This window comes from Choloepus didactylus, chromosome 5, assembly GCF_015220235.1.
Source record: "Choloepus didactylus isolate mChoDid1 chromosome 5, mChoDid1.pri, whole genome shotgun sequence".
Taxonomy (NCBI): domain Eukaryota; kingdom Metazoa; phylum Chordata; class Mammalia; order Pilosa; family Megalonychidae; genus Choloepus; species Choloepus didactylus.
The window spans coordinates 93,610,368-93,637,316 of NC_051311.1; the positions used below are offsets into that span (position 1 = coordinate 93,610,368).

Sequence of the window (26,949 nt, forward strand, 5' to 3'; positions counted from 1 at the left end):
CCCCCTCCCTCAAAGTTGACCAAATAATGAGCCACAAGACTGCCTTGGAGACTGTTTTATACAGGATCAAGCAGAGGTGATGGGTCCCAATATAGGGAAGAAGTACATATTGAAAAACAAGTATCTTGTCAAGTTTTACCACCCAGGAGGAGATAGCACAGCTCCACGGGCAGGTTCAATGCCATTTCTGTGTTCAATAGGGCAGGAGCTAGAGAAGAAGTCATAGGGAAAGAGGGGGACATGGTCTGTGGATGACGTGTCACCAACAAGGGCAAACCTACTGGGGCACCCCGAAGAAGAAATGTGAACTGTCCAAGAATCACAACTGAAGAGAGGAGAGTACTCAGTTCTTGAAATCTTCTGAATTGCTTGCTTTGCAAACCAAATCCTGTGTGAATCAGGATCAAGATGTATTTCAAACCCATTTTCTGATTAAAAGAGACATGGAGTGGTAAACTGGGTTTTTCCTGCTGACCCCACAGAAGAGCTTTTAGTCTTAAGGAGAGATGGAGTGACAAAGAATCTTAGGCAGATGGTTAATTCACATGAACACTGTGATGACATTTTGTAAAAATAAAGAGGTAGGAAATTTTTGATTATTCTCAGGTAAAGACAGAGAAATGATGTCTAAGTATAAAAGAGAAAACTATACTTCTAAGTCTTCCCCTCTCTGAGGAAGCAAGTAAAATGGGTTTTTCAGATCACAGCAGTGGCTTGTATACTTTCTCATTCTTTTCCATAGGCAAAAAAACAAGCAATAAAAACCATAAATAATTAAAATGCAAAGATTCTCCTCACTTCTAATTTATTCAATTTCTTCTACCTCTTTCCTCACCAAGATGAAATCCTAATACAAACTCTTTGATTCTTTACCAAACCTTTAACTAGCCCTCATGGGGAGGCTGCTTTTGAAAAGGTTCAAAGTTGGGCATCCAATAGAAGAAGAAACAGAGCAGAGAAATGGAGCCCGCCCTGTGTGGGATAATGAACCCCTGAATAATTGACCATGGAGTATAATGCCAAGTGAGCTGTCCCTGCTCCCCATGTTCCCTTCTCTAATCAAGACAAACTCTCCCTCATTCCTGAAAGTAACTCGTGTAACTCATTTAACACAGTGTTCATGGGTCAGACTCTGCAGAGAAAGGTAATGGATTTGATCTCCGTGAGAGGCTTTTCTTTTCCTTCATAAAAGGCCTGGAGCAGAGCCAGACAATAAAGGAAATTCTCACATTTACAGATGATCTGAAGGATGATTCAGAGTGACGGTTGAGAGGCAACTGGGCACCTGAGTGAAACGGGCTGAGATGACATGTAAAGGTGGACGCTTTATGCAGAGATGAGTTTTCTATGTTTACTAAGTCTCAGCACCCAGAGTTGATGAAACATTAGGTAGAAGATCCTTGCAATGCAGGGCACCTGAAATAATCTCCCTGAGCCCATACAATTGTTTTATTTCTCCAGGCAGACTTCTTTATCCTCTTCTTAAGCACTTGTTATCTGTCCTCTCTCATGCTTTTGATTTCATCTACCTCCTTAGCCCATTTATCTGCATTGACCTGATGCCACAGGGGTTCGCTCCATGGAGTTTGCATATGCTCTGCTAAGTTCTGGTTTTCCTATCACTTATCAATTGCAGAGCTCACCATGTACCTTTTATAATAGGCTCCAGCATGTCTGTCTTGTAACCCTTGATTCTGTCTTGTTTTGCATACCTCAAGCTTTTGAAGTTCCTCATTATTTCCTGCTTGACCTTATTTTACACTATTTTCATCCCTACCTTGTCATCCCTATTTGGTGATAAGGAATTTACATGTTAGGAAAACAAGTCTTGAAATGGCACATAGTCTAAGGTTTAAGGCATTTCTTAATGTTAGGTACAATGGGGTTTTACACATATTACCTTACCGGTACTGCAAAATCTGTAACAATTAAATGTGCCTGAAAAGGATCGTATATTTACAGTGAGGTACTAGGGCATAAGCAAGCTGAATAGATGACATTTGCCACACATACTCATACTCATATCCTCAGTTATCTATGAGATCTCCATGTCTTGGTTCATCAGGTGTCTTTGTGTCCATGTACTCAATGAGCTTTGCTAGTTCACTTCCAGGGCTATAAACCAAACCTTATAGCATTCTGCACTTTGAAGGCTTCTGTTTCTGTAGTCCTTCAGTCAGTGCCCAAGATATGCCAGGCACACACTGGGCACTGGGGTACAGTGCTGAGCACAAAGCAACATGGTTTCTGCTTTCACAGAGCTTATACTTTGGAGAGACAGGCTTCATAAAATAATCACACACATAAATGTTAAATTAGCACCATGACAAATGCTACAAAGGAGATGTGCTAGTGTTGTGAGAGCCAATGACAGGCAGATGTGGCAGATTGGAGGGTGAGAAGTCTTCTCTGAGGATGTGATGCTTGAGCTGGGATGAGAAGGATGAGGGGGCATTAAGCTGGTGACGAGGAGAGGGAAGAGCTTTGCAGGGAGAAGGGGTGACACGTGCAAAAGACCTGTGGTCAGGAGGGAGGAGACTGAGAGGGTTGGAGGATTATTGAGAGCAAGGGGAGCTTTGCGTGAGATGAGCCAGCGAGTGAAGTGGGGGCCAGAACATGCAGGGCTGTAGGAGCCTTATAGGGTCTTATCTTTACCCTGAGAGTAACGGGAAGCCACTAAGGGTTTATAACCAATGGGCAGATAGATCAGAGTTGTGTTTTAAAAAGGGAACATCTTATCTGGCAGAGTAGAAGGAGGCAAATACAAGTTGGTTTGTGTTTCAAAGCCTTCATAGCTTCCTGGTATATACAATTTTTTTTTTAAAATTCATTTTTATTGAGATATAGTCACATACCATGCAGTCATACAAAGTGTACATTCAATTGTTCACCGTACCATTATATAGTTGTGCGTTCATCACCAAAATTAATTTCTGAACATCTTCATTACCACACACACAAAATAGTAAGAATAAAAATTAAAGTGAAAAAGAACAATTAAAGTAAAGAACAACACTGGGTGCCTTTTTTTTTTTTTTGCTCCCAGTTTTCTACTCATTCATCCATACCCTGGACAAAAGGGAGTATGGTCCTTATGGCTTTCCCAATCACATTGTCACCCCCCATAAGCTACATTTTTATACAATCATCTTCAAGATTCATGGGTTCTGGGTTGTAGTTTGATAGTTTCAGGTACTTACTGCTAGCTATTCCAATTCATTAGACCGTAAAAAGTGTTGTCTATATTGTGTGTAAGAGTGCCCACCAGAGTGACCTCTTGGCTCCTTTTGGAATCTCTCTGCCACTGAAGCTTATTTTATTTCCTTTCACATCCCCCTTTTAGTCAAGAAGATGTTCTCCATCCCATGATGCCAGGTCTAGATTCCTCCCTGGGAGTCATATTCCACATTGCCAGGGAGATTTACTCCCCCTGGGTGTCAGATCCCATGTAGGGGAAGGGCAGTGAGTTCACCTGCCAAGTTGGCTTAGCTAGAGAGAGAGGGCCACATCTGAGCAACAAAGAGGCATTCAGGAGGAGGCTCCTAGGCACAATTATAGGCAGGCCTAGCCTCTCCTTTGCAGTAACAGTCTTCCCAAGGGCAAGTCCCGTGATAGAGGGCTCAGCCCATCAAACCACCAGTCCCCTATGTGAGCACATCAGCAACCATCGAGGTGGGGAAGCCCAACACCCCTGAATTCTCCACCTGGTATATACACTTATAAATGCCTCTGTGTCTCTGTGAAGTAGGCACTTCAATAATGTTCCCATTTTACTGATGAGTGAAATCAACTCTCCTGTTATACAACTTAACAGACCGTCATTCTACCAATGACTAGGTTGACTCAACTGGTCCTGCAGGTCAGGAAAACACTAGCTTCCTCCCACCTAATGTGCATGCCTCTGAAACCACCTAGAGGAGGCCCGGTATTTGGTCAAGGCTTAGAGCAGCTGTAAGCCCTTGACCAGGCAACTTGTCTAAAGTCAGAGCTACACATACAGGTTGTTGTTTGGCCAGTATTTCAATATTAGGTCTGTCCAGCTCCTACTCTTTTTACTACCCCATATTTCCTTAGGAGGGAAAAAGACTGTGGAAGAAGGAAAGGGACCAGAAAGGACACTGACATGGAAGACACCAAGACAGGAAAGGACTTCCTTCTCAGTAAATCTTCAGTGAAAGAAAGAAACTGAATGAGCTTAAGAGAGCTGGCCAATGAAAGTATCTTAGACTCGCTGACTGAAAACAAATGAAGTGAATGTAAGTTCCCCAGTGGGAGTCCATGGCCCGAGGCTTAAGCTGACATGGATCCACTGATGTGTGTATATCACTTCTACTGGTTTTCCCAACTTTTTCCAGCTGGGACATACTGTGGGTGAGACAGTCTCTTGTTGCTAAGAGACACAACCTCACTGGTTTGCATCTCTGTACCTCAGAGCACATTAGTTCATGACAATATGTCATGCTATTCAAGTCCAACAGCAAGATGTGAGGATGACTCCTTTCCAAATTCAAGCAGAGCTTCTAGCTAGGCAGACCTGCACATTTATGATCCAGACAAACTGCTTCAGTTATGCGGAAGATAAAGTGGAATTCCTCTAGGGAGACCCAGAGGCTCCCTACTGCACAAAACTAAAAGTATCTCCTCACAGAGCAGACGCCTCTTAGACCTGGCAGGAAACAATGAACTGTAAGTAACTTGGGCCACTCAAATGAGTTTCTTAGATGTGAAAACCATTTTTAAAATTTCAAATAAAATGTTGAGGCATAGGTCAAAAGTTTACAACCAATCTTTCTCAGCATGTGCACCCTGTTGGTGTAAAAATTTCTTCACCCCTCCCTTCCCACAGCCATTTCTTCTTCCCCTTGCCCTAGTATCTTTTTATAACAGAGGACAGAAATAGGGTGGTGGAGAGTCTTTCGTTGCCTGCAGACTTATTTTGTTTTGCCTGCACAGTTTTTGTATGCGTGTGTTTTAATTAAAAAGTATATTTTTTGCAAATCTGAACTGATTATTAAAAACATAGATTTTTGGTTTCCCTTGAAAAATCAAAAACCTAGAAGGAACAGTGTTCTCACAGATCAACAGTTGGCCTGGGGTGGTAGTGGGCAAGGGCTCTCCATTCTTCTCTTTTATGTCGCTGCTGGGCCTCTGGAGACTGTGGGTCTAAGCAGAGATGCTACAGTGCCAAGGTGGCAAAGTATGGCAGAGGGTGAGGAGGAGACCACTGTTCCATCTCTGCCCAGAAGCCAGAGTGTGCAACACAAGGACTTGAGGCCTTGGATCTCCAAGAGTGAGTGCCCCTGGCTGTGGAGTTCTCTGGTGGGGCTGTAGTAGTGGCGAGGACTTTGTTAGTGGATTTGTGAGCAGGCTACCTACCCACACACACAATTGGGGGTGGTGGTGACCGGAGCAGGAGAGGAAGGAAAGGAAGTGAGCCTCACAGTGACTGCAGTGGGCACCTGTGAGGCCCCTGCTGGTCTCCTAGACAGAAACACTTTCAGATGGGGTGAATTGCCACCTTTAAATCTGGAGGTGATTTTAGCTACCATAATTTGGTCATTTAGGGCAAACATGACTGAAACTTCCTGTTTCTAGAAATAAGGTGGGTTAGATGTTTTGAATGACCCTACCATTTCTATACAGGCAAGAAAATAAACAAACAAACAAAACAAAACAAAGTAAAAGCAGGACTTCTGTACGGCAAACAAATGCCAAAGATAAATTTTTCGCATAAGGTAAGTACTTACTGCTGATCCCTGGGAGATCTGTGCCTCTATTTTGATGAATGAGCATCAAGGATAGAAAATATAGCTTAGGGACTACACTTGGGAGGCTAAGAGGAGAAATCTGCATGAACTGGGACCCCAAGGGACCCAAAGGGTTATACAGAAAAAACCAGGCTAACAAAAAAATGGACAAAATAAGAGGATAGAATTAAATTTAAAAATTAGTAATAAAAATGAAAGTAAATTGATCTAGTTAAAAAACAAAGATTGTTAAAAATACAAAATCCAGCTCTTACAGACCTGAGCAATACCTAAGAAGAAAAGGACACAGTCAGGCTGAAAGCAAAAAAGACAAAACAGACATACCAAAGAAAACTGGTATACTTAAATTAATAGGCCTTAAAACAAAAAGCATTGCCAGAGATATAGTAGGTCATTGCATAATGATAAAAGATTCAATTCACCTGAAAAATATAACAAATTCTAAATATAATTATCTGAGTACCAAATAACATGGCTTCAAACTATACAAAGCAAAAATTGGCAGATTGTCATAGAAAACTTTATAAAATCACTAGCAAAGAGTTTTAACAACCTAGCTCAGTGTTCAAAAGATCAAACAGATAAAAACTAGTAAGACTATAGAATATTTGAATAGTCAATAATTAAGCTTTGCACAGTGGAGACATTCGTAGAACAATTCACTCAATAATTGCAAAATGTACATTCTTTTCAAGCACATATGGGTGATATACAAAAATGAACATGTTAGGCCAAAGAGCAAGCCACAGCATTTTGAAAGACTGAAATCATAGAGTATGTTCTCTGAAAGCAATGGAATTATGCTAGAAATCAAGAATATAAAACTAACCAGAAAATCCCCATATATTTAGAAATAAAAACAAAAAACTTTGTATATAATCCATGAGTCAAAAAGAAACCATACTGGAAATCAGAATATATTTAGAACTTAAAATAATGAATTTATTACATATCAAAGCTATAGCCTTATTCATATATTATTAATAAGCATGAAGAAAGGCTGAGAATCACTGATCTAAGCATTCAGTTTAAGAATAAAAGGAGCAGCAAATTCAACCCAAAGAAAATGGAAGGAAGGAAATATTAAATATACGAATAGAAATGAATATGCAAGAGCACAAACATGAACTGGTTCTTCAGAAAGAATAAAAATGGAAAATGGACAAATCTCAGGCATGATTAGTAAGGAAAAACAGAGAGAATGTGCAAATGAACCACAGTCAGATAAAAAGGAGACATAAATACAAAGACTTCAAACATTAAACATATGGAAGAGAATATTATAAAAATGTCAATAAATTTGAAAACTAAGATGAAATAGATAAATTCTTAGAAAAAAGCAATTTACCAGAAATGACTCAAGAAGAAATAGAAAAACTGAAGGATCTCTTAATAATTCTAGAAATCATTATATAAATTTTCACATGAAGGAAACCTAGCAGGCCTAGGTGGATTTACAGGTGCATTCTACCAACATTCAAGGACAATTCCAAACTTACATACACTTTCCAGAGAACAAAAACAACAAAATGATTACTCTCTCGTTTTATAAAGCTAGTATAGCCTTAATATGAAAATCATTTGAGGACATTATAAGAAAGGAAAATTACAGGCAAATCTTACTCAAGAATGAAGACACAGAAATCCTAAACAAAGTATTAGAAAACTGAATTAAGCAATGCATAAAAAGATACATCCTGAACAAGTAAGGCTATCCTAGGAAATCAAGACTGATTTTATATAAATATCCATTAATATGGTTAATCATATTAATATATTTAAGAAAAAAGATCATATGATACTGTCATTGGAGGCAGAAAAAGTGGATAAAATTCAACATCTATTCATAATAAACTCTCCCAACAAGCTGGTAAGAAGGGAACACTCTTAATATGATAAGGATTATTGATAAAAACCCATTAAACATCATGTTAATGGTGAAATGTTTAATGCAATCCCTTTAAGATTAGACATGAAACCAGAGCGTTTGTTCTTACCACTTCCATTCAATATCGTACTGGAAGCCCTAGCCAGAGCAGTAAAATAAAAATAGGACATTAAAAAAAAACTTAAAAGGAAGAAACAGAACTCTCATTATTGGAAGAAAAGTGTAATTATCTATGTAGAAAATCCAGAGGTATCTACAGATAAATTATTTTAATTAATAAGAGTTCAGCAATTTTCCACAATGCAATCAACTAATATACAAAGTCAATTGCCTTCCTCTCTCTGGCAACAGTTAATTTTAAAATTATATTAAAAAAAATATGCATGAGTGAAAATAAAACATACAAAGGGCTTAGGAATAAATCTAAAAAAAAAAATTACAGGTAAGCTATGGAAAAACAATAAAACTTGTAAACATTTAAGGAAAATCTAAATAAATGGATTATACTATGTTCATGGATAGAAAGACTCAATACGAAAAAGATGTGAGCTCTTTCCATATTTATTAATAGATTCTAAGAAATTCCAAAAAAGATTTCCAACAGGATTTTTTGAGAAACTTGCTATGCAAATTCTAAAATTTATATGGAAGGGCTAATATCCAAGAACATCTAAACATTCCTGAAAAATTAAGATGCGTGTCTGGGGGTGAGGGGGAGAACAGTTTCCCTACTCAAACTCAAGACTTAATATAAAAGTAGAGTAAGTGTGATACTGATGCAGGGATAGACACAGAGACCAGTGCACTAGTGTAAAGAATGTATAAACATACCATTGTATGAATAGAAATTTTATTTATTATAAAGCTGTCATGGCAGATTTGAGGGAAACCAGGGAATACTCAATTAATGATGCTGGGACAGGAGGTTATCCACATGGAAAAACTGAAATTGGATTTCTAGCTTATATCATGCAGAGAAATCAATTCTAGATGAGTAAGGACTTAGAAGTGAAAAGCAATACTACAAAATTTTAAAAGATGTTATAGGAACAGATCTTTAAAACTATGTATTGGGGAATGATTTCTCAAACAAGACACAGAAAGTACAAACCATAAAGGAAAAGGTTGATTAACTCAATTATACTAAAATTAAGACCTTCCGTTTATCAAAGGATACCATAAAGAAAGAGAAACTACAAGTCATAAACTGGGCAACACGTTTACAACATGTAGGTCTATGAAAAACAATTACCAAGAACATATAAAACACTTCTAAATCAATATGGAGAGAACAAACAATTCAACAGAAAATGGGGAAAGATAGGAAGTGCCATTTTTATTTAAGAGGGAACACGACAGTCCAATAAACATAAGAGGCAGAACATCATTTGTAATCGAGAAATGAAAATTCAAACCTAAATGTGATATCATTTTCCACCCACTAGGATGAAAATTTAGAAGTCTAAAATAAAAGTCTTGTGAGGGTATGTGGTGAGGGGAACTCTTTTACATTGCTTGTGGGAGTATAAATTTGTACAACTGTTTAGGAAAATATATTTATGTTATTTAGTTAAGTTAAATATGTCCACCCTCCTAGGTATATAGTCTAGTGTAGGCAAATTCTTGCACATGTTCAGCAGGAAATATGTACAAGGATTGTGACGGCTACCAAATACTGGAAAACAACCCAGATGTGCATTGACAGAGAAAACCTCAAATGTCCACCAAATGGGAAGAGAGGTAATTATTATAGATTGGAGCATATTCATACACTGGAAGTAATTAACAGTAGTGTAAATAAATGGACTATAGATCCCTGCACCAAGTTAGATGAATCTCACGACCATAAAGTGTAAAAAGCAAATCACAGAAGGACATGTACAGTATGATTCCATTTATATAAAGTTCAAAAAGTGTGCAAACTAAATGACATGGTTGAGAGTACACACATATGTAGTAAACCTAGAAGGAAAGTTGAGTGTTTGTTTAGGTTGGTAGTCATCTCTGGGGCTGGTGAGTGGGAGGGGAATGGAATGATGAAGGAAGACAGGAGGTGGGTCTAGGAGGTTGGTAATGGTCTGTTGCTTAAGCTGTGTGGTGGATTTGTGAGTGTTTGAATCATGGATAGCATCTGTGCCTATTACATATGTTAGAAATGTTCTTCTATATGGTTTTATATTTAATTAAAACAATATGTAAATTAGAATACTTTTATCCTATAGTCAGAGGCTAGAGATATCTGGTATATTTGGGCCACAGAAGGAAGGGTGACAGATTCAAAATAAGCTGCTATCAGAGAAGCTTGCTTTTTATATGAATACATACATACATATACAAAAGATGAGTAAATAGTTGCGTATTTTTTCTCTGAAAAGCCATATTGTTCAGTCTAACAAAATGTTTTAAGTCCCTTCAAGGCCCATTGCAGGCAGACTTTCTTTTTTTCTTTATTTGGGTTTACAAGACAATCATGCACACAATACAGAATTCCCATTTACCACCCCATTATTCAGGAAGAAGGTGAGCAGCCATTTTACAGGTAAGCTTATGTGATGCTAAGTTGGCATAGACATCTGTTACACAGCTGCAAGATGATGATGTTATAAAATGGTGCTCGTTTATAATCCAAAATGCATTTTACAGAAATGGGGAATATTTTACACTTTTATGGAAAAAGGAATGTATTTTACCTTTTATAAGAACAAAGTTGATCTCCTTTCAGGTTCTCTTTTAACCAATCTCAGATTTTTATTTAATCACTTAGATATACTATCCCTTCCCTCTGATTTCTTAGATTTCTTAGATTCTCGGCTTCAATGAGCTTCACCAGTAAATTATTTTGTATCTTCATCATTCTTTGCCTGAGCTTTCTATTTATTTTTCATTTTTAATTAGATTATGTCTCTGAGAGTTTTATACCAGAGATTTATTCAGAGTTAGGAAAATTTTATCCTTACCAACTTTAAGACTGATTTACAACTTATATCTGGTCTTCTTTTCCAGACAAGTATCTCTAATAATATTTTTTAGTAATTTCTTATACTTTTTCTTAAAGTCTGAAGTTGTCCTCTTATGACATTAGTCTTCTTAATTGACCAAAGAAAAGCAATCAGACATGATGATTACATATTTCTACTTTCAATTCTTATGTTCTGGATTTTCAGACTGTTTTTTGTTTTCTTGTCTATCTTCTAACACATCAGTATTAATTTGTGCTGCAAAACTTTCTAGTAATTAAAGTCAAAATCTGCTACTCTCTACTTCGCTTTGTTAAAGTGAGTATTTTATGTTATTATGATCCACATGGTTTTTCTCCATGTTTATTCTAACTGTACTATTCTATTCCAGTTCTCTTCCTTGACATATCTTAATACCTAAGTCCCCCTGTCTTCCCACAAACGAATACCTTGCTCTTTTGTCTGAATAATAGTAATAGCTCCCGATATATTTCTTAAACCCTTACAACATCCCTATAAGTGAGGTATAATTCTTCCTATTTTACAGATGAGAAAACTGAGATCCAACATAGTGAACTGATGTTTCTAAGTTTAATAAGGCAAATATACCATGTTTGCCATTTTGGAGGTTGGAAGTGGGGCTGAGGGGTTGAAAGGCCTCAAAATAGTCATATTTTTTAGTAAGTCATTAAATTTCTTGATTTAGTTTCTTATGTGTTTCTGAAACTCTGTTTTAAATAAGCATTTAATTGATTTTCTAAAAAAGAATTTCTTATCCTCTCTTCTGTATGTACACTTTGGCCTGTAAATCTGACCTTCCAGAGGAGACATATTTTCCCCACTATTCTCTGACCAGGGTTTGCTATTAGTATGTTCTCATATTTCGAGAGACCCATTAATCTTGTACTTATCAAGATACTTGTGTGACGTGACTCTTGTTTCATTATGTGAAAAGAAAGTACTTATTTGATTCACAAAGAAATTGAATAAACATACAATGCTTTTCCAATATTTAATCAATTTGAAATGCAAACAGTCTAATTTGCCAAGGATCTCTGCTAAGATAATTCTCCCTGCTGCAGGTGCCCAGGAAAAACTAGAGTGAGGCCAGTCATATGTGACTCACTTCTGGGATGTGTCTACCAGACTCTCACCCGACCCATGAAAGAGCCCCTCAGGCGGGAAGATCATTGCTATTTCTCTTGGATGTCTGGAAACCACTTGGATGCCTAAGGAAATGCTTTTAAAATAGTGATCTGTAACAGGTTCTCAAAATGCCCAGGAAGAAAAGGATGTCCTTATACATCTGTGCATGGTTTTCACTGCATTCTTAGCAAAGCCCTGTACTGTTAAACAGGCATATACCATCATTTTCCTACAACAAAGGCTAATTTTCAGAGGCTAAAATCTGGTGTATTAACTAAGTGTTCAAAATAAGTATTATTTACATCCCTAACCAAAGGGCACAGTAATTCATTAATGGTTCCAAGAAATGACTTTTCAGAAACACCCAGCTCTTCAGTTAGTCATTCTGATTTGAGTGATTTTTATTGTATTGGGTTTAATCTTAGACATTCTGCAATTTCTAGATCAACATCTGGGCTTTTGCTTCTTTTCCTGGTCAAAAAAAAAAAACAAAAAAAAAAAAAGAAAAAAAAAAAAGAAAAAAAAAAAGAAAAAAAATAGTGTTCTCTAAACTTATTTTATCATCAAATGTTTGTGCATGCATGTGTGTGTGTTCGCGCACGCGAGTTTAATGTGGGCAGAGAGAAAATGCGTTGAAGCAGAAGGTCAAAGAAGTGCATTAAAAAGGAAGAAGAATGTGCCTAGTGTTTAAAGGCTGGTCAGAACCTGGTGCTAGCTTCTCTTCTTGAGCTTGTTTTTTAATGATAGCCTCTGAATGTCTAGTTTATCTACTCCTCTCAGAAGTCTTGGAACTTTATAAACCAATCCATAATACCAGTAGAATTAACAGCTGCCTTATAAGCATGATCTGTATATATATTTAAGATATAAATGAGTACCAATAGTACCAGAAAATAACATTACAATAAAATGAGAAACAGGTCCCTAATTTTATTGTGAAATTTCTGAATTGGGAACCTATATGTTATACAGTTTTTTAATTAGCTTAAAATAATCAAAATATTAAGTCATATGAATATTGGTCATTCCTGGGTCCTTGCTGAAATAACTTAAACACATCTATGAATTAAAAATCATTAATTATTGATAAGCACTAATGAGGGTAGAAGAGATTAGCTTTAAACAATTACATTTGATAATGAAAACAGGGTCGGAATTAATTATGAGCTGAGATCAAGAAAAATTGTTTATCTTCAATCCTACAGATAACAAATATTTATCTAATTCTAACAGTAGATAATATGAGCACCTGTAAATTTACATTATGAAACAGCCCCTTTCCCTGACACAGATGCTGGTACCGTGTGAAAAACCCAAAATATTTGAATACTGAACATAATCTAGTAACAGAAGACAAAAGTTTCAACCTCTCCCTGACAAGCCCCTAGCCTTATTTTAAAGATCAGAGATAAAGAATTTGCATTTCTAACAAGTTCCCAGGCAAGGCTGATGCTGCTGGTCAGGAGAGCACAATGAGAATCACTGTTCTGGCTTATACTCTGTAAGATCGAGTATTCTTTTCACATAAGGCTGCTTCTACTTTGCCTAGGGAGTACTGTGTATATCCAGCAGCCAGCCATTTAGACCCCTTATTAACAATTATGTGCAATGTTGGAATGGATGACCAACACCCACATAGGCTCTGCTCCAGCCACCAGGGGGCACCCTACCCCTGAATGACAAGGCCCTCTCCTCTCAGAGCCCTGTTCATTTTACTGAGGGCTTCTGTGCGGTGTTACCACCTGCAGTGCATAGGACAATTTTGTTTTATTTAACCCCTTGTGAGTTGGCTTTGTAGTATGTTATGAAAGTGCTCCTTTGGTTTATAGGGAAGCCAAGAAACTATAAGGAGGCCTATTGTGGAACCGCCTCTAGACAAGGCAAGGGGAGGCTGGTGTTCAGGATTGCGACTACCACACTCCGGAGTCAGTCTTGCCAGGGATCAAATTCCAACTCTGACCCTTCCTCACTGTCAAGGGATTGAGGGGAGGGAGCAAAATACACAATGTCTGCATTCTTTTTACTTTGTGTTGTGGATAATTCCTTGACTTTGGAATAAGAATCACAGAAACAATAAACTTGGTGGTAGGAAGAAAATATCTCCAAGAACCCAGAATCAGTTGGCCAGGAGCAATTGGTTCGTGAGGCTCAACACAAGAATCTGGGGTTCCAGAACCCAGGAGTCTCAGCTTTACTGCATTAACTTAGAGAGCAAGGAGAGCAGGAAAGAATGAATTTTAGATTTTGTTTATATTAATAACCAACTTTTATATGTGCTTACTAGTTGTCATTTTATAAAGAGAGAAAAAGAGAGACAGACCAATGGTCTATACTGCTACCAAGTTTTGTTGTTTTTCTATCTTTAGATGAAGAATTAGTTACCCATCAATCAGAAGCCTCATAATATCTATTACATTTTTTAAAAATCCACCCTCAATTAATACTCTCACTGGAATATTTTTAACTATTTTTAAGGACAATCTATATTCAAGAAGCTTAATCTCCCTTTCTCTTAAAGCTTCTGTCTGCACAGTATCAAAGCCAAGAGACCAGTCAACACAAAACAGATATTTCCAAAGAAACACAGAATCATTAGATTACTAAATGTGGGGGAAAAAAAGCATAAAATCAAAAATATATTTTAAAAGTTCAGTCTCAAATGAAAATTGAAGTATAAAACTGGTGGCTCAGTGATATGTACCCAGAAAAACATGTTCTTAAACTTAATCCATTCTTGTGGGTGTGAATCCTTGTAAACAAGACCTTTCGATGAAGTTACTTCAGTTAAGGTGTGGCCCTGTTGAATCAGGATGGGTCTTAATCCTATTACTGAAGGCCATGGAGGGAAATCACAAAGAGAGAGAAAGCCAGAAGGAACAGTCAGAAGCTGCAAGTTAACGGAACTGGAAGAGAAAGGAGAAGCCAGGAGAGGCCGCCATATGCATTGCCATGTGACAAAACAGCCAAAGACCAAGGTTCACTGGCTGCCAGCCCCAGAACTCCACAGTCTTCTGGGAGAAAGCACTGCCTTGATGATGCCTTGATTTTGGACTCTTCCTAACCTCAAAACCAGAAGCCAATAAACTCCCACTGTCTAAGCCAATCCATTGCATGTTATCGATTTTGGAGCTAGGAAACTGAAACAACAACCAAAGGGAAAAATAGAGCCAAATGTCCATTTCAATCTACTTCTTAGATTTCTTCACTTTGTCTAGTTCTTTAGTTTTCTTTTTAGGAAAATAGCAGTATATTGGGGTTTATCAGGTGGAACTTATAAGCAACATGAAAATGAGAGATATTATAATACTATAGTAATAATACTATTTAAGAATTTTCCCAAACCTTTAGAAAATTTGGCCATGAAATGAAAGGACGGCAAAAATGTGCATCAAATCTGTTTGCTTGGATTTTTCTTCCAGAATTAAGTAAGTCTATAAAAAGAGACTGTTCTTACCCTCATCCTTCCATTCCTTATTGCTGGCCCATCTTCTGCCAATCTCAATACGTACAAATCCATTTTGTATTCCCTTCCTCCACGAATGCTGAATCCAAACCCTTTGGCTCCTTTTTCCATGTCCACAGTGAAATAATCAAAATCCTTTGGGAGTGCAAAGAAAATGGAACAAACCGTTTTTAGCATCAGAGAAGCTTCTGTGGTCAGTCTTTCCATCCTCTCTCATGTTAATACACTCCTAATGATATGATGCTGTGAGAAGTAACCTGACTTTATAATCTAGGCAAGATTCAGGACAAAATTCCAAAGTTTTGTAAACGTCAGAACACTGTTTACTAGGTCCTTAAAAGAACTACAGTATAGCTTGTTTACTTTGGCACTCATCAGTTTACTTGGCAAGCATATAATTATTGCATATAGGCTTAAATGATGTGATCTCTTGCTTGAGTTTTCTCTTGCTTGAGTTTTCTCATTCACTGGAATTGAGCATCAGGATCTTGTGTGTGTGTGTGTGTGTGTGTGTGTGTGTGTGTGCTTATGGGGTCTGCTTATGGGGTCTTCCTTTGGATCTCTGTTGCACAGACTACTGAATATCAAATTGAAGTGTACAAAATGTAATTTACCTTCTATATAAAATGCAGTATGTCTAATATTTCTTGACCCCATTACTCTTCTTAAAATCTTTGTGGCTCTTCAATTCACAGTAAACACAATGTAATCTGATAGAGTTGAAATTTTACTTGACTAATATCTTGGTGTCTAGTTTACCAGGTATTGAATATTTACCAAGTTCTGAACTAGGTACTTTTCATAAATGTATCTCATTGAGTCCTCACGGTGGTCTATACTGTGGTCCCACCCTCTAGGAAACAGAAGCTTAGAGAGGTTAATGGTTGTTGCAGAGGCTATACCCTAGATGACTGCAGGCAGGTCTGGCCTTATCCTTATGCACAGGGGCTTGGCCCTTTCCCACAGAGTGGGAGGTAAGAGGCCTTGTAAATTAATTATAGACCTAAAATACCTCCATTGCTGGCATCTGGAAAATTTTCTGTATTAATAGCATCTTTTGGAGTCCCAGATAAGAGCATTTTTAAACCTTGACAAGGCATTGTACTGGACTTTAGCTAGCTATTATCAGCAGGGATTAGTTCATCCTGTTATCACTCACTACCTGCCTGTTTGTCTGTCTGTCTGTCTGTCTATCTATCTACCTATCTATCTATCTATCTATCTATCACAAAGCAGATTTATCCAGGAGTTTTAAGGGTGTGGGTGTCACCTGGCTAATATCAGAATTAGGAATAGAACTTTGGCTCTCTCTTGCGGAAGTCTACTCTTTCCTCTGCCTTCTACACATGGTAAGGGTCCCATTTTACTTCATTCCTCGCACTTCATGGGCCTGCTGTATTCCAGGGGCCCAAGTACCTGGGGCTGCCTGTAGTCCGACAGAGGGTACTGCCTGGTATCGGGGGAGTGCTGCCTGTAGTCCAGCAGTGGGGGCTGCCTGTAGTCCAGAGGTGGGGGCTGCTGGTAGTCTCCTCCGGGGGGCTGCCTGTAATCCAGGGGGGGCTGCCTGTAGTCCGTGAATGGAGGCTGTCGGATGTCAGGTTTCACATCTTGCCTTGCTTTTACTTCTGACCTGTAGCTAAATAAACAGAAATGGCATTGGCTTGGGTATCTCAGCAGTCTGAGGAGACTGGCATAGAATGATGGTGAAATCTCTAGGCACAGTCCGGCCACAGAGCTCTGAGGCCACTCCTCTTGGTGGTCCTTGTGCATGTTCAGATTATGAGAAGATGAAGCATACAAAAAGTATTTAAAAATCTTTGAGAAATGCCAGCCATACTATATACTTTTTCACTTGACTCCTTAAGAAATCAAGATAAAAATGATGGTTCAACCAGAACTTTGTAGAAAAAGACTCATGGATATCCCATTTTGACTTTGTATTTAAAATCTGTACAACCACAACAAACCTAGGGGTTTAAATACTTAACTATGCACCCCCCAAATATCTGTCTTAACACCAGTTACCCAACTTCCTCTCTTTCTCTCTCTTTGCCCTTCATCCCCTCACCCCTCACACACACCTTGGCAGATCATTGATTACTTGATGGAAACACTGTTGAAGTGATCTCTAAATACTTCAGAAATAAGTAATTAAAGTCTATTTAACCTGCTTGGTTGGGTCTTTCTGAATATCGTACAGAGGTTAAAGGAGTGATGGCAGGGTATAATCACCAACTACAAATCAAGTAGAAAGTTATTGGGTCATTAGTCAAAGCAGAAACACCCTACTCAGAAGTTTAAATACCATACCTCAGCTATTCACATTAGTATCAGATACTACTGTGGCCACAGGATGGAAGGGAAGGCAAAAATGTTTATGTCCAACACCTGTCCCATGCTGTTTCTAGTTACTAACAAAAAAATACAGAGAGACAGAACCAGTAGTTTTACAAATCCAAACTTCTCTAAACTGAAGGGGTTCCCATTCCAAAAAAGGGACTAGAATAGCAAATACCAACCATTATGGAATCGTTAATAAAGTAAACTGAAAAACTGTCACCATTGTTATAGGGCTCACTTAATTCTATAGTTCATTGCCTAGTGCCATGTCAAGAGTCTATAACAAACTACCCAGGGATGTAGGTAGATTAAAAAAGTACATTCTGTATAAGAACAATTTCATCTAAAATTAATACAGAGGGTATGAGGAATTGAGAAAATATTTAGCACCAAGGAAAAGTTTTAACATGTAAGGAAAAGAGGTTCAAAGCAGGTAGAATTTTTACCTTTAAGAGTAGATGAGTTACACTTTGGATGGATTGTATGGTGTGTGAATATATCTCAACAAAATTACATTAAAAAAAAGTAGATGGGTTCTTTACTGGTTTATGGTCTCATTGATGCTGAGTAGTATTATATATCTTTAAAAATCACTTTAACAATTGGCATTAGTGTAATCTAATTTCGGGCAGCATACACTGACGATACACAGCAATAGATGTATTTATTTCTGCTTCTCGGAAGGGGGTTAGTGATGTAGTTATTTTAATCAACCATTTGAGCAAGTCACATTTGTTATTTAACCCTGCAGAGGTGAAAAATGCCTTCTGTAAGCTGCACAATTCAGCCTTTATTTTATGCCTCAGCATGCTGTCTACTCACCTACTGAGAGTGTCCATGCCGAGAACAAAATTATTTAAAATACGCTTTGAATAAGATGCTTACCTATGCAAATGCATGCACTTAACAAAAGAGATTGAACTGGGTGACATTTGTCGGTGTGTGTCAGTTTCTTTCCAGAAATAGCTTGCTTAGTGGCTTGGATGTCACATTGTTTTAAGTTACAGCACAGTCACTTTATTTTCATTATCTGTGTGGTATTGGTATGGAATATCTATTATGTGCTCCATTTCCAACCAGATGTGTCACAAGGTATAGCAAAAGAGGGTGATATGTAAGAGAATCCCCAGAGATTACACAAAAGACTAGGAATAGGCACAGGCAAAACCTGCAACAGCTGTCATCAGGCCCACCTTCAAGGTCTCAAACTTCATTTTACACCAGTGTCATATGTCAAGATTTTAAGTTGACTGCACATTGAAGAATTATTTAATAAGGAAAGTATATTTAATTTTTTATGAGTGTTGCTAACTTTTAAGTGAGTGATCCACTGGCTAGGTCAAAAATCATGCTGCTTTGAATTTTAAAATAATTTATTTTAGGGAAAACTCAGGATTCTCAAAAAAAGTCTCTCTTGAATTTTACTAAAGATCATTTACTTACGAAAGAAGGTCTTTGATATAACCCTTCATAGCTATTCATACCAGTATTAAAGAGACTTTAGTGATGATAAACCAGATTGCTTATGGTAAATTCTAGCATGTTTTTATAGTATGAAAAGTTCCAGAACCAAGAGATGGCCCATGTGGTTGGGGACTGCATGTCATGTGGACCCTTCAAGAATTCCTTCCAGCCTTGAACATCGAGGTTTCAAAGTCTGGGAAAGAAGTCAATTTCCACTGATTTTCCCCTGGCCTCGCCATCAGAAACACAGCCAAACATCAACTGTCCTTGCTGGGGAAGAAGGTGAACTCTACTATTTATGCTTAGTTTTAGAATATATTACGTAGTTGCTCTTTTATTGTTTTCAATAAATGTGTCTCCTCGAATAGTGTTTTATTCATGTTCATATTAAAATTATTCCATGTTCCCTAAGGAACCACAAGGATGTTAAAGGAGAGAAAAATGGGCAGAAGTGTGCAGGGTGTCAGTAGGAAGCCAATCTGAGATTAAACCAGGCAGGATAAAATATTCACGCATTGTAACTCACGAAACACAAAATCTGCATGCAGATTGCCATTTTATTTTATTCTACTCTAACATGAGAACTGGTTCAACTTGATGTGTAAGTAGGCACTCCTTGCACAAATGAAAAAATGGAAAAGTCATACTGTGTGTTTGCATACAAGATGTCTTGGAGACATCTCTAGCCAGGTCTAGAAAGAGGCAAAGAGGTTTCCCTTTGATACCATGACCATCTTTAAATGCAGCTAGGAAAATACTTCTGGCGTCTGTAAGATTATCAGATCTCTTCTTCCATATGTTCCTATGCAAATGAGCTACTACCAACAATCAAAGAGTTAAACCAGGGAACCTAAGTACCAGTGAAGGGCCCTAGAATGAGAGTTGGTACTTTTCAAGCTTTTAGTATTATTGAAGCAAAAAAATCTAAGAAATTTGAGCAAATATGTTGGTGATTTATAAAAATTTGGATCTGGTTGACCTGTTAATCCTAGAGCTAGGAAATATTTTATTCTGTGGTCAGGAGAAAAAGTCTATAGAGCATTTGCTTCTGTGAGAAGGATCAAAGTGTCCCTGCTGATTTAGTAGGGGGACACTGGGACACGATAGTGGCCTCATCCAACTGTTGCTTGCCCCACTGAACTAACACACCAGGGATGAGATTACCTACCCATAACAAGGCTAGAAGCAAGAGCCCATGTCCAGGGGAAAAGCAGGGATGGAGTTATGGCTGGGAAGTTACTGGACAAAGGCAGAGACAAGAAGAAGAGTCTGAAGCTGGCTCAGGGACTGCTGGGGCACACAGGTCCTTTCTCCTGAGTTCTAAAATGAATCCTGGGAAAGCTAGTGCAATCTGTCAAAATAATACATGGCAAAAGCGAACACATCTGGGCTTTTTACTGAGGCACCCAGGACTTAATTCTTCTCACAGATTGTCAAATTCTTACCTCTGCCTCATTCGCTTTATGGGGTTTGGTCTTTTCTCTTCTTGGCATATATTAAAAACATAAATAGACATTTACTGTTCTATGAAAGCAAATGGGGAAATCAGAGTAGAATAGGGCTTTATGGAAATAACACCTGTGGCACAGGGAAAATATTTGCTCTGCAACAGTGTGAGTGATGAACCTAGAGAGTTCTGCAATCGAAAACAGGGTCTCACTTCATCTTCATCAACATGAAAGGCAGGAGATGGGAAGCAGATGTTCAGAAAACATTACAATTATGGAAAAGACCAGTGAGGGTTTTGTATTCAATGATATTCCCATGATCTGCTCTGTTTTGCTCCATCTACAAGGGGGGAAACACCATGGGATGGGAATGTGTCTTCATCTCTTACTTTAATGGCTCAACCTAGGCCAGGCTCCCCATCACACACATTAAAAAAAAAAAAAATTAAAATTGTATTTTATATGGTATCCTTTTTTCCTGGAAGTTCAAAGTGCCTTATTCACATCGGCTCATGATTCTAATCTCTTAACCCTAAGTGTGGCATAGAAGGACCTCATTAGATTGAGGGCAGGCGGGATGCAAAATTCTCACTAAATCCAAACAGTACGAATACTAACATTTATTCAGGCCGACAAATCCTTCACCATTTCCCCCTCTTCATACCACCATCATTCCCAGAGCCACAGCCTTCATGGCTCAGGAGATAATGACAACTGCTTTCTATCTGCTTTAGCTGTGTTCACTTTGGCCAGCTTCCAATCTGTTCTCTACAGTGATCTTTTTGAAAAGCAAATCCAATGATGACAGTTCTCTGCTTAAAACCCTTCAATGACTTGCAACTACACTGAAGATAAAGATAAAAATCTTTATCATGTCTACAAGGCCCTCTAGAGCAACCCCTGCCGCTCTCACTGGCTTCATCTCAAACCAAACTTGCCACTACACTGGCCTCATTTCTGTCCCTCTGACAAGCCAAAGGGCCTTCATGTATGTTGTTCACTCAGGCCTGGACTCGCTTTGGTTAGTTAACCTCTACTTATCTCCCATCACTCATTATTTCTTCAGGAGAGGCTCTCTTACTGTGAAGGACAGACACAGTTATATTCACTAATAAAACCACAAACATAACATACACAGTCTCACAATCACACAAAGGTGCCATGGCAATTTCTAGTTTAAGAAAATCTCTCTCCCTGCCTGTGTCCTGCCTGTCCTCAAACTCTCCCTCTCCCTACTTTCCTCGCCTCTCAGAAACAGAAAAGCCAGAGGAAACTCTACCTATTTTCGTGTCCTTGCAGCTGAAGCGGCTGCGGAGGAGCTGGCTGGGCGGCAGGGCTGTTGGGCGTGGCCGGGCTTGGCTGGGCCACGGGGCTGTGCTGCTGGGCTGAGGGGCTCTGCTTCTCCGAGCCGGGAGCCGAGGCCGGGCTGCTGAGCTCTGAGATGGGAACCAAAGCAGCAAACGCAGTCAGGTTAGCATCTGATGAAGGGCTAGAGGTGGCCAGAGATAATAACTCTTTGCCCCCTCAGATGATTCAAGGCTTTGCTTATTTCAGTTTGCTAGGTTTTAAGACAGAAAGTTAAACTTATCAAGTTCTAATACCACTCCTGGAATGAGCATGCTTTTGTTAATAATAACTCTTGCTTTCCAAGGCTATGAACAGTCTCTTGTTATTTTGTCAGAAGAAAAGATTTCAGTAAAACAAAAACAAAAACAAAACACCTGTTAAAACTATGAAGAAGTAATTCAAAGAAGTAAGCTCTAAAACTTCTTCTAACATTGCTTGCAGAGAGAATATGTTTTAGCCACTATTTTTAGTTGTAATGAGAAGTCTTACCTTCCATGTAAAGTTTGGATAAGGAACTAACCATAGTAATTTTTTACAATATTTTTCCAGTCCCTTGTTAGTCTTATGTTCTAAAAAGCCCTTTGAACTCCACAGTTCTCTATAAAGAAAAGGAACACTGGACACAGGAAGGGTCATAAGCTATTCTTCGTTAAAATGCTTCTTGATTTTTCTTGTAATAACATCAACTTTTCAACTGACATGATCTACGTGTTGCAATAAGGGCCAGGGCAGACACATTTCAATGTGGAAATCTAAGTGGACTATGTCTGATTTTTAGAGAGCAATCTCACTTCATTTCCACTGAATATTTGATGCACATTGGGGTCTGCAGATAACAGGTTATAAAGGCCCTGTTCATTTTCTTTTCTGTTTTTTGGCAGGGTGACTAAAGGGAGGAGGTCTTTTAGCATTTCCTTATAAGTCTCCTTTCCCTCTCTTTTCTCACCAGCCCAAATTTTTAAATTTCTCCTCTACTTATATCAAGGTTTTTCAGCCTCTACACTATCAATATTTTGGGCTGGATATTTTTTGTTGGGAGCTGTCCTGTGCACTGCAGGATGCTTAGCAGCACCCCTGGCCTCCATCCACTAGCTGCAAGGAGCACCTTTTCCAGTTGTGAACCCCCAAAATGTCACCAGCCACTGCCAAATGTCCTTTGGGGGTGAAATCACCTGGAGTGAGAATCACTGTTTTATATTTTAAGTCAGGTGGCTGTTTAGATTCCTTAGATGGAATCAGGGAACTGAGTAAAACTGAGGGTACCAAGTTGAATGAGCCTGTCACCCTGTGTGGGACATCACTCTCCACTTAACCAACGAGCTCCAGGGACTGAATTCTTGAATCTCATTAATGAGTTAGTAGGTATCAACTAGTAATGAACTCAGCTGCATAGAGAAATGGTGAATTTATGGTAACCACTCCAGATTCCGTGGTACCTTAAGGCGTGGCTATGAGTTGGGATGCTCGCTATTCTTTAAGCCTCAGGGTGGAGTTCTTGTACTGAGAAATTCAAAAGCCTAAGTGCAAATTTTAAATTCTTGTCAGATGCAACATTTTCTAAATGAGCTCTCTTTATACCACAAAACTTCCTCAAGCTTTTCAAAATCAATCTGACTTTGAAGAATCCTCCAGAGCTTAACTGTTAACATGAATAAGTTGTTTTTTTTTTTTTCTTTCAGATTTGTAACTCTATCATCTCTGTTGAATGCATTCTGGCTTAATATAACCATAAAAACTTTACCCCTGAGACCATCAAGAATGATTGAGTAACTCAGTATCTTGGGACTCAGCGTATTTAGCCTGCAATGTCACATAGTTTGATCTCTGAATGAAATTAGTGCTGAGTAAACAGGATTTGAGTTGCAACTGAATATGAATTTTTGCAAAAGTGGAAGTAACAATAACCCCCTGCATTTTGACACCAAACTGATAGCAGTCAAGTGGACTCTAGGACTGGGCAGGCAGGCTGAGGACACCCCAATAAGTGGGGATGTGTACTGACAGCCTTTCTGCAAGGCTGGCTCAGGCACTCACCCTCCTGAGGAATGATGCGGAGGGTGACACTGAGACCCGCGTCTTTGATGAGCTTCACGATGTCTGCATGAGGCATGTTGATGATAGACTGGCCGTTTACCGCTAATATCCGATCTCCCACCTTTAGTTTTGCACAGCGATCCGCAGGACTTCCATCAATGATGCGTCCGATTTTATGGGGCACAGCTGAAAATCCCCAACAGAAATGGTTATTGGGAATGTTACCAATAAATGTTCTATGTTTCAGTCCTATCCCCAAAAGAAATAATACAATGTCAGAATTTGTTTCTTGGTCAGTATATTTGCTCTTTGAAATTACAATCATTTCTATCAAATGTGACCCTGTACATACTCCTGAGACCATAGTTTCTAAATTCAAGTTCTTTACAGCGATAGGTCAATTCCAAACACCTATACCAGTGGTTCTCAAACTTTGCAGTGTGTGCTCTGTAGGTCTTACCCCAGACTTTCCAAATGAGAAGGTCAAGGCAGGAGGCCAGACTTCTGGATTCCTATATCTACGAATGTCTGAGAACCACATACAGAGAATACTGTGTCCAAAGAGCTCGTATTCTAGATAATGATATGTAGTTTTCAAAAAATATAATAAACGCCAGGAATTTAATTTCTACTGTTTTCTATTTTACTGAGAGGAGAAAATAGGGAAGGAAAAAAAATACATACTAAGATGGCCAGTAGTCAACTGATGAAGTTATGAACAACTTTACTCATTAAATCTAAGATGCCGCTGACCTTTATTTTATGTTCCAAGAAAAGAAAAATAAAATGTCAGTCTTTGCCAATTGAACAATAAGATACATCCCAATTTTTGAGACATTAGAATATGAAAAAATGTATATTAGAATTAAAAAATGGCACATAACTCTCTAAAATAACATAAATTTCTTTTCTTTTTTAATTTTTAATTTATATGTATGGGAAGAGGTATGTATGTGTGGATATATATTTTTGTAGCAGGTGGACTTCTAGTCAATGTGAATGTTTGAGTTACTGACAAAACTATTTCTGGGGTCAGATATCAATAGCACACAAAGCCTCTGTCCTCAAGGAGCTTTCAGTCTAGAAACCTATTCCCTTTTCTTTTTCCCTGCACAGCAGGAGCCCCAGTCAGGAATCACTGGTCCATGACTCTGTCTTGTTGTCTTCCCTATGGAGAAGTCAGGTACTGATTTAATCTGCACAGTCAGCCACAACCCACCCTTCATTATGCTCTGGGGAAGTCTGTTCCTTGAACTCTCCATTTTGCATGGATTACAATTAAAGGCACATCATCAGCTAATAACCATAGTAAGGAAGGACAATCAGTGAGTTAATGAACTGGTACCTTCTTCATTCTTCTATTATGACAGGTTATAAATAACATGAAAATCTTGGCTGAGCCTGTGCCCCTGAAGTGAAACATCCTGTTGGAAGTTCAAACACATTTTTATTTACCAAAAGCCCTAATGGCTTTAATTAAGAAAGAACTTCTTACTTAGAGCACATAAATTATCATTCGAGTCTTAGGATAATGTAGTTCTCAAATAGAAATGGAATAAGAACTTATTTATTTGCTGTTTTTTAAAAGAAGGACGTAGGTATTGCAAAGTGCTTGGTCTTCAACAATAATTAGGTTGAACTTTTGTCCCTGTTTTTATCTCCTTTCATGCTCAAAAGCATCCTAGAATGGTCAATAAATCATTTGGCCACCCTGGCCATAATGTGTGTATTTGTGTATATTGTTATCTATGCTGTGATGTTTGGAAAGTTACCTAACCTGTCTGAGTTTCTGTCTCTCAACAGTAAAATCGGGATAATATCATTGACCTCAAAGGGTGAGTATGAGAATTAAATGAGTTATATGTAAAGTGACTGAAACGGTGTCTGGCATGCAAGAATTGATCTATAAGGATTAGCTATAATTATTTTTAATATTTCTGATAACACTGTGTGTGTGTGTGTGTGTGTGTGTGTGTGTGTGTGTGTGTGCTGGCTTGTATCTAGGTACTAGTGAGCACCAGCTAGGATTCTTTCTACGTGGGATAAACCTGTGATATTGCTAAAACGGAAGGGAACACTTTGCTTAATACAGGATTGTACAGAGCAATATCCTCTAAATACTAACGCAGGAAAACAGCTTAACATAGGAAAGAGATACGTGTTTTAGGCACCAGATAGCCACAGGATGAAGCCAAGAGTCCTGTTTGTTTTTCTCTGCTTTCACAAACAAAGATGTTGCAGGTCTCTGGAGGAAAACATCAACTTGTAAGTAAGAGTTCACTATACAAAGGGAAAGAGTATGATACAGATTTCTTAATTACCCAACCCTTGCACCCCCCCCAACAAGAAGCACATGCACACACACACAAACTTCAAATTTATTGTGAGTTATTAACAATCTCTATTCTCCTGACCTATTTAATACTTATATAAGCCAAGCACTGTGTGAAATGGTTATATGGTTATATATGGTTGTATGTATACACACACACACACACAATTATACCCATATTAAGTATCTATATATCTATATTGACTGACAGGACTTAGAGTTCCAGTCTGTCAGTGCCCATAGCCCTTGCTCTGAACCAGGACACCATAGTGCCCCTCTTGACTTCACTCTCTCCTCCCTCTACTCGATGACTTGCTTTGTGAGCACTGGGTGCTTTTCTTATGTGAGTGCAGCCTGCCTCTAAGCAGGAAATTGTAAACACTTCACCAGCGGCCCCGATTCAGAGGAGGGTGGAAGTCACCAACTCTCCTTGAAGCAGATCTTAGCAGCAGCAGCTGTCTTTTAACAGGCGAGGTGAGAGGAGAAGGGAGTTGAGAATTGGATGTGTCCACTTAGGACTTCACATCACAGTATCATCCCTTTGTTTGAAATTATTTCTTTGGGTATTAGAAACACTCACATTTGAAATGAAATTCAAAATACATTTCAAAATACATACAACAAACACTATTAAGCTATAATTTGAATTTCTAGGCACTGTGCTGTTACTTATTTTAAATCCTTATAGCAATAGTATGAAGTAGTTGTAAAAGTTTAATAATGATGCTTGTTTTACTGATGAGGGAACAAACAAGTGTCAAA

The 26,949-nt window shown here is 38.4% G+C and overlaps 1 protein-coding gene across 1 annotated transcript in view; it reads right to left on the reverse strand.

The window, feature by feature from the left end:
• MAGI2 (membrane associated guanylate kinase, WW and PDZ domain containing 2) overlaps positions 1-26,949 on the reverse strand; it is a 1,506,415-nt gene that overhangs the window by 103,717 nt on the left and 1,375,749 nt on the right. Inside the window, 4 exon segments of the mRNA XM_037836511.1 lie at positions 15,214-15,357; positions 16,639-16,858; positions 21,754-21,910; positions 23,856-24,041. Coding sequence (XP_037692439.1) covers positions 15,214-15,357; positions 16,639-16,858; positions 21,754-21,910; positions 23,856-24,041 — 707 coding nt within the window.